The 8,531-nt window shown below is 30.7% G+C and overlaps 1 protein-coding gene across 1 annotated transcript; it reads right to left on the bottom strand.

Moving 5' to 3' along the window:
• Positions 1–1,304: 1,304 nt before the first annotated feature.
• Positions 1,305–8,150, bottom strand: LOC145296683 (uncharacterized). The gene has a single exon (XM_080142636.1). It carries the CDS (start codon positions 3,680–3,682, stop codon positions 2,924–2,926), a length of 759 nt encoding a protein of 252 aa, XP_079998762.1. The 5' UTR covers positions 3,683–8,150; the 3' UTR covers positions 1,305–2,923.
• Positions 8,151–8,531: the final 381 nt, after the last annotated feature.

The raw sequence follows: 8,531 nt of genomic DNA on the forward strand, positions 1-8,531 counted from the left end.
ATTAAAATAATTTGATAAAAAAATAAACAAGTATCATGATTATGGACTGATTCTGTTTATATATATATATATATATATATATATATATATATATATATATATATATATATATATATATATATATATATATATATATATTATGGCAGTAAAGTTTAGTTTCCTAGAAGTACATCCAATGAAACAACATGTGTCTACCAAAAAAGTGCTCAATGAGTAAACAGAGCAGGTATATTAAATTTATTTATACAAACATTGATGGCTACATATGTGCATACATGTTTCTGTAATCACCCGTTACTGGGGAGATTACGTCTTCAGGTCAAGTAGAGTATCAAAAATGTAATTGTCTGATTTAGATGCTTGAAAATATCATAAGGTTGAAATAAATTATTGCATCGACAATTATGTAATTTCCGTGTTATAATTTTTATCTTATTGCTCTGTTTACCACATTGAGCTCTCATACCCGGATTTCCTCTGGATTTATTCCATTATAACACTATATATATATATATATATATATGTATATATATATATATATATATATATATATATATATATATAAAATAAAATAAAATAAAAATTACAATTAAATTTACCAAAATGATCCAAGATGGTAAAATTAAAGTATATTATAAATATTAAAGAATTAATATTTATAAAATTATCTCAGCCAGATGTAAAAGCTCGATAAAATCAAATAGGAGATAGAGCTTATAATACGAGAAAACAGTTAATAAAACATGTTAAAAAACACTTTGAAATGAGTTAAAAATATATTTAATCTGAAAAGGAAATACTAGATAAGTGGATAGTCCTTAATCCTTAATATACTTGGATTTTACCGTCAGTGGATTATTTATCTTCCACCAGACTATCCATTCATGTGTAATCACCTTTTCTTCACCATATTCCCTCTGCTTCACTTTTTTTGTTTTCAAGTAAGATCTTTGACTTACTCGTTGTTTCATCAAATACTTTTGCATGCAAAATCCGATCCCACATTTTTTCTAATTCCTACCCTCTGATGAGAAGGAAAGTATTTCTTCAAAACTCCGCGGATTAAGGACTATCCACTTATCTAGTGTTTCCTTTTCAGATTAAATATGTTTTTAACTCATTTCAAAGTGTTTTTTAACATGTTTTATTAACTGTTTGCTCGTATATATATATATATATATATATATATATATATATATATATATATATATATATATATATATATATATACGATGATGATGATGAAAATTATGTGGAAATAATGTTATAGCATAATTGAAAGTTAGAAAAGGAACAGACCAAAATTATATGCTCATTAACGTTTCGTCTTTATTTCAAGACTTCTTCGGGATAACCGATTTGAAGAAATAAAATGCTAGTACAATATTTAAAAATATATTGGATGTGTTTGCAATGTGAAATGAATGGTTTTGTTCTATTTCCGAATAAAAAAAAATAGCTGTGTTTATGGTATGGAATAAGTGAAATTTTTTAACGACATATAGTCGTTTGAATTTTAAAAGATATGATTTTGTTTCTGTTCTTTTTTTGAATGAATATAGTCATTAGAATTCAAACTGTGTATATAAAATGAAATGAGTGTTTCTTTGTTTTTATTTGTTTATTGATTAATTTTTTTTATTTATCATCAATATTATTTTCTGTAGTTTAAGTTAGTTCACCTGTATCTAAATTTAACTTTCGTTCTTTTAATATAAGTTCACTAATTAAACGAGATAAATTGTAGGAGTCGTTACGCTGCATGATTGTGCTTGAGTTTGCAATGAGGGCCGATTCAAGAAATCGTTGCCGAGATTTATTTAAAATGAATTTAATGTTAAGCTTGTTTAAATTTAAAAGAATGACCATGCTCCAATAAAGGAGAGAATAATGTATTTTTTATATTTCTTTTATGTACGCTAAGCCTTTTCTTTAATTCCCGTTAAGTTTCATCAATGCATATTTGATGACAATAATGGCATGGGACAGTATATATATGTACCTACATTAAATATGAGTTTGTCTTGGAAATGTTTTGTTTTTAATGTTTGTTTTATAGTTTGTGATGTAGTTTGCATTATTGGAATTCCTAGTGTGTTTAAAGTTTGCAAATTATTGTATTATTGGTGTGGGTGGGTAAAAGATGTATGTTTATGAGAAAAGTGTGTAAGATTTTTGCTCAGTTTCTGAAACATATTTGTATAGCTTTTTTTCTTAGCATTTAATATAAAATATGTGGGCTATTGCAGTGTTTTCAAAGATTTTGTAATGTATTTGAATTCGTCGTCCAGGTATTCTGGACTACAAATTCTGAATACACTAATGTACCGATTATCATACTTGTTTTTATTTTGTTATCATGGTGTGAGTAGAAGTGTATGCAATCATTTTTGTGTGTAGTTTTACGATGAACTTTGAAAGATAGATTATTATTGAATATTTTTTATTGTTTCAATTTTCTTATTATTTTGTTTTTGCTGGGGATGAAGCATTCTATCGGATGCCAGACATCCACCCATTATTTCAATCACTTGAACCGATAGATCATTTGATGGTTGTAACCGTTCCTTTGAGTGCAATTGTTTGTATTTCTTTTGCACTTGGTTCTTCGGGTATATTCGCCAGATAGTTTGTGAAATTGTTTTTCTATGTGTGCTGTTGCTCCTATAATTATTGGGATGATGAAGATCTCCTTAAGATTCCAATTTCTTTTCATATTGTACATAAGATCTTTAGTATTTCGTTATCTTTTCCCTCTCAGCTCTGTTAAGGCCAGCATCATTATGTATGTGTGTTGTAAATTTACATTCCAGTTATTACACAAAAATCAATCCATGGTTTAAGTAATTTTAAATATAGGCGAATTTCTATATTTACATTTTCCATAAGCGTCTTACACATGTTTCATTGTGCATATTGAAGTCTATTCTTCAGCTGATTCTAAGAAATGTCTAATAACCGCAATACCTAAGTGACAAATGTCCAAAGGCGGATGCACTAAAGGATTACCATCAAGAACCATGGAAGAAAATCCTTGGTGACCATCAAGTTTGGTAAGATGCCCAAAGTTCTTTGGAAGTCGCCTTAATCTATTGGCACCTAACCACAGACATCGGAGTTCTGTCAGATCACAAAGCGTTTCAGGAAGTTCTTGGAGACAGTTTGAAAACAGAAGTAACGTTGTTAATATTTGCAGTTTTCCTATCTCTTCGGGCAACTCTACAATTCTGTTGTCACTAAAATCAAGAAATTCCAAACAAGGGAGATTGCAGATCTGTCTCGGGAATTCTTCGAATGAGTTGTTGGCTAGATGCAGACTGCGTAGATTTTTTAGCATGTCCAGTGGCTGAGGCAGTGTGCTCAGGTGGTTGTTACTCAGCACTAAGGTGTGCAAGTGCGAAAGTTGGCATATCTCAGCTGGCAGTTGACGAAGGGCATTTGTGTCAAGCGCAAGGACGCGTAGGTTGACCAGTTGTCCGATAGCACTGGGAAGTGTGGAGAGTTTGTAAAAAAGACAGGCTTCACGGTCAGGAGAGAGAAGGAGAACTTCCAGTTCTATGATAGAAAACAGTTCTGGCGGTAAGTTTGACAAGTTTCGGCCACGAATATGCAACTTCTTCAAGCCAAAATAGCTGGGGTCTCCAGTCTCCACAAGGCGTCGGAGTTGTTGCCTATCGCCCATTTTTTAGCTAGAGAAGTTCAAATAAATGAATTCTTTGAGGACGGTACTTCTCAGATAGATGAGGAGAACGGTAAATTCCAGAAGAATTCTATAGAATTTTACTCGGGCGAGAAAACCCAAACCGATTTCTGGAACTGATAAACTTAAAAATGATTTTGTTAAAATTTTTTACATACTTCTAAATTTTCATATAATAGCTCTTAATCATAAAACTGATTTAGATATCTGTAGTATTTCAGGGTATCAAATGGGCTTACAGAGAGAGAGGGAGGGACGAGAGGGGGTAAATATTGATGAAATTAACTTAAAACTAATATTTTTTTCAAAAGACCTCAGTACCAATATGAGATAGAACTTTATAGATAAATTTATTTACTGCAAATAAACAAGGAATACAATATTTATTGCAGATAAAATTAAGCTCAATGATTAACAGGTGATGTGAAACAGAGCTTTCATATATATATATATATATATATATATATATATATATATATATATATATGGTTGTGGGACAGGGAGAAGACCAAAACAGGTGAGTTTCTTGAACTGATATGCTCAAAAATGATTACGTCATCATTTTTTGTATATTTCTAAATTATGATATAATAACGCAATTTTTTAAGAATATGGCTGGTTGTAATATGTGTAGTATTTATTAGTGATGGGACGATTCCAATATTTTTCCCGATTCTGATGATTACCGGTTCTGTTCTAAATTACCGATTCTGATATAAATGCCAATTCTAATTCTTTTAAAATCTGTATACATTTTTTTTTTCAGATTACCTTAAAAGTTTATGTATTATGTGCATGTATTTTTGCACATATAGAAATACACATTTGAGGAATGAATCTATTTATTTCAGTTTTACTGGTAGTTTAAAATCAATAAATATTTATCGTTTTATCATTAGTATTAGAAATGAAGAATTAAGTTTTAAACAAAAACAAGCAAAATTTTTTTTTTTTGATTAAAAGAATCGAATTCCGATACTCCAAAACTTTCCGATTTTTCCGATTACCGATTCTGATTAATCGTCCCAACATTAGTATTTATGGGTATCTGATGGACTTAATTTGACGCTGCCTTTATTCTATGTGTTTTTAACGTATCGTTTTTCTTGGTTTATTTGGATTAATAACGACCTGGCTGTTCCAAGTTCGAATCCAGTTCATTCCATAAAAATCACTTTCACTAGAATGTTGGCAATCTTCATGTGGCCCCTCCTATAAGTACCCGATATCTTATTAGAAAAAAATTCTGGCTCGAAAAAATATCGAGGAAACCAATATCAACAATAGAATCTTCGGATTTATATGAAATAATGATAACTATTTAAATTTAAGAATTTGACATTACTTATCTTATATATTGACATTACTTATCTTATATAAGAGCTGTGATATAGTGAAACAGTCTATCTGTGGATGACTAATATATGTTCGCCCTTATTGGGTTGAGCTTTATGGTATTTACCTCATTCCCACAGCGAGGGATGTGACACAAGGTCGAAAGGTGAAAAGAATGGGCTAGCATTCCTATTGGAGGAACACTCTGGCCCTGCAAAAAATGTCTGAGTAGGCCCATCAGCATTCCCCAGTGAAGGCGCTTTAGATAGCAAGTGATAAACTTACTCCACTCGAAAACCCGCAGGGTGGACCTCCTAGGACTACCCAGAATGGCTGCCCCAGTCTGACAGCTAAAAGGCTACCGAAATGCAGTTTTTACTGCAATGATTGTCAAAGCCGAAACCTCTACTGGCATGTAACACCAATCAAAACAGAACTAAAACAATTAAATGTATTGAACTTACTGGTGGGTGAAATCGCTAACTGCAACTAGCTTATAATGCATTGCTCTCTGTGTAAACAAATGGAGCTCTCAGGCAATTTACAATGTTTTCAGAGAAATTTCGTTTACTCTCAGTAGTGGTTAGGAGCGCAGACTGTCCTATAGATGGTCAAGCTTCAACACTTAGTTGTCTAGACATACTGAAGAGCTGTGACACAGCGAAACACTGTGGATTACATGTGATTATTTTAAAACTTACTTTTTACATCTACTTAGTGCAAGTGTTTAAATTATATAATGTTTTTTTTTTCAGCTTTTTTTATTAAGACATGTTTATGATAATGTTTTGTGAAAACATCTCTTCAATTTAATTAATAGTAAATTTATCTATTAATCAATTTTATAACTATATCTTTTATTATAATTTATAACTATAGGCTCTTATATCTTTTATTATAATTTATAACTATAGGTTCTTATATCTTTTATTATAATTTATAACTATAGGTTCTTATATATTTTATTATAAACTATAGGTTCTTATATTGTTTATTATAATTTATAACTATATGTTATTATATTTTCTTTTGTAAAAATTCTATAACTGTATAAAAAAAAAACTCCTTTTTCTATTGTATGCTTTTCCTCTGTCTGTAATGTAAACAGTTTTTCTTTCCCATATTCTGCCCATCTGTATGTTCGATATAATTGCTTTGTAACCTAGTTTAAGTGGACTGTAATTACCATATCCCTCAACCTCCCGAATTGCTGCGTAAATTGTCTGCACTTTAGTTCTGATGCTATTTTAACTTCAAACTAGGTGTTTTCTTTCCTGTACTTATGAAGTTACTAGATATCAATAAAAATACACTTTGTCTCAGAAACGACCGTACACGAAATCGTTGTTTATGTTGAATTCTTGAAATGTATGTAAATGACTGTGTCATAAATTCATTTACCTCGTATCTATAATATATATATATATATATATATATATATATATATATATATACATACATATATATATATATATATTGTGTGTGTAGTGTATAATGCGTGTGTGTGTGTGTATGTATGTATTATACTATTATTTAAGATATTATGATAAAAACAATACTTAAAAGGAGGCCTCTGTATATAAGTAATTAGAAAATCATTGATGTATCGAGTGGATGAACAACAAACATTATATTTTTTATAAAAATCAGACGATCGTTTGAAAATTCACAACTTTTTTCTTTCTTGTTTTTTTTGTGGGGGGAGGGGTTCAAAGGACACTGTAAATAATGTATGTATTTTTTTAAATTGGTGTTAGAAATAATTTGAATCAGTTTGTTTTTTCTTGTTTTTCTTTTCTTTTTTTTTTCTTTTTTTTTTCTATAAAATCCAAACGTGCAAAAAGTTCATTTTCATAAGTTGGTGTAATCATGCACCTCAATGGTGCTAATACTCAATTGCCATTTTTTTTCTTTTAAAATCTGTTATCTGTAATTAGCAACCTCAGTATCCAAACCTGTCGTATATATCAGTTTATAAAATCACTAACTCAAATTGACATTCTTAAATTTTCCTTTGGTTTGGCTTCCAAAAATATTGCAAACAATTTTGTAATTGATTTTTCAAAGTAATTCCATTAAGTTTTTTTTTTTTCAATAAAATTCACAAGCTGCAAAAGTTAATTCCTATAAAATCATGGTGCTAAAGTTTCATTGCCATATTTTTTTCTTTCAAAATCTGTTACCTCAGAATTCGGTGCAGATATACATTCATAAATTCAAGTTTGTATTTTTGATTTTTACTTTGGCATGGTTTCAAAAGACACTGAAAGCAATTTTTTAATTGATACTTAAAAGTCGTTCCAGTAAGTAATCAGAATTTGTGTCTATGCATATATCTGAGCTTACAGGATCATAAATCCCAATTGATATTTCAAGGATCAATATCTTCTTTTTTTTTTTTTTTTTTTTTTGTCCCTATCAGCTCACCGGCTGCAGGTACAATATTATAGTTTCCAAAGAAACTCGTCCTTAACGAAGTGGAGTTTCCAATTTCACACTCGAGAATGGATGCTGTCTGAAAGATTTTTTTCCTCCAAAACTTTTGACCGATTTCAACAATACACAAGAACCAATTGTAATAATCATTGCTGGCATTAACAAGCTTTCTATTCTTCTTTGGTAATAACTGTCCAAGTAGTCTCGATTTGAAGGTGTGTAAAGATGTATTCAGAGGTTCATTTGTTTGGTGAGAGGTTAGGGTTATAAAAGGCGACTTGTCCGCTGTAACACTTAAAGTAGACGTCCAAAACGGAGCACTCCCTGGTCCTAAGTGCAGAAGGAATTTTATTTGTTAAGTTTTTATTTTGTTTGTTTGTTTGTTTTAAATAGTAAGCAATCCTTTAAATGAGTAGATAAAAACCAGTCGGCGGGCAAGATAGAATAATGAAAAGAAAGATCCATTTTTTTATGTTTTTTAAAAAGTCAAGAGTAAACACTTAGAGTATAACAACGGTGTTCATGCTGTCGGAACTAAGAAATATTGTCATATGTTGGCTATGTTCCAAGTCGGTCTGCATATGTGTCTCAACTTGCATCGAATTGGAAGGCCGTACAGTGTAGGCAGATATTTGCAGACGAGAAAAACTTTAGGGGAAAAAACAGTGACAAGCAAATAACGAAATGCAATAGGCAAACACGAAGCCATTAAAAAGAAAGAGAGAGGTTTATTAGCCGCTTGGTCGAAGTGTCAATCACATTTCTTTTGTTGTTTCTCTGCTTGCAACCGAACAAAAACTGAACAAATGCAACGTTTGATTAAACATCGTTTTAATGCGATCAATCGGAGCGAGGCAGTAAAAGGGTGGGTTACTTTGTTGAAAATAGTCAGAAATAGTCATCGGCTTTTAAATCAAATGATTTCTGTTTTAAGACATGCTTGCATCAAAAGGTGATAAAACAAATCAGTTACTTTCAAAAACATTATATTTGACGCCCACCCACCGTATTCTTGTATTAATAGCAATATGCATACTAAAAACAAAACCTTTTACCTTTT

Source organism: Euprymna scolopes, chromosome 17 (assembly GCF_053919585.1).
Source record: "Euprymna scolopes isolate OS-2025 chromosome 17, ASM5391958v1, whole genome shotgun sequence".
In the NCBI taxonomy this organism is placed as follows: Eukaryota; Metazoa; Mollusca; class Cephalopoda; order Sepiida; family Sepiolidae; genus Euprymna; species Euprymna scolopes.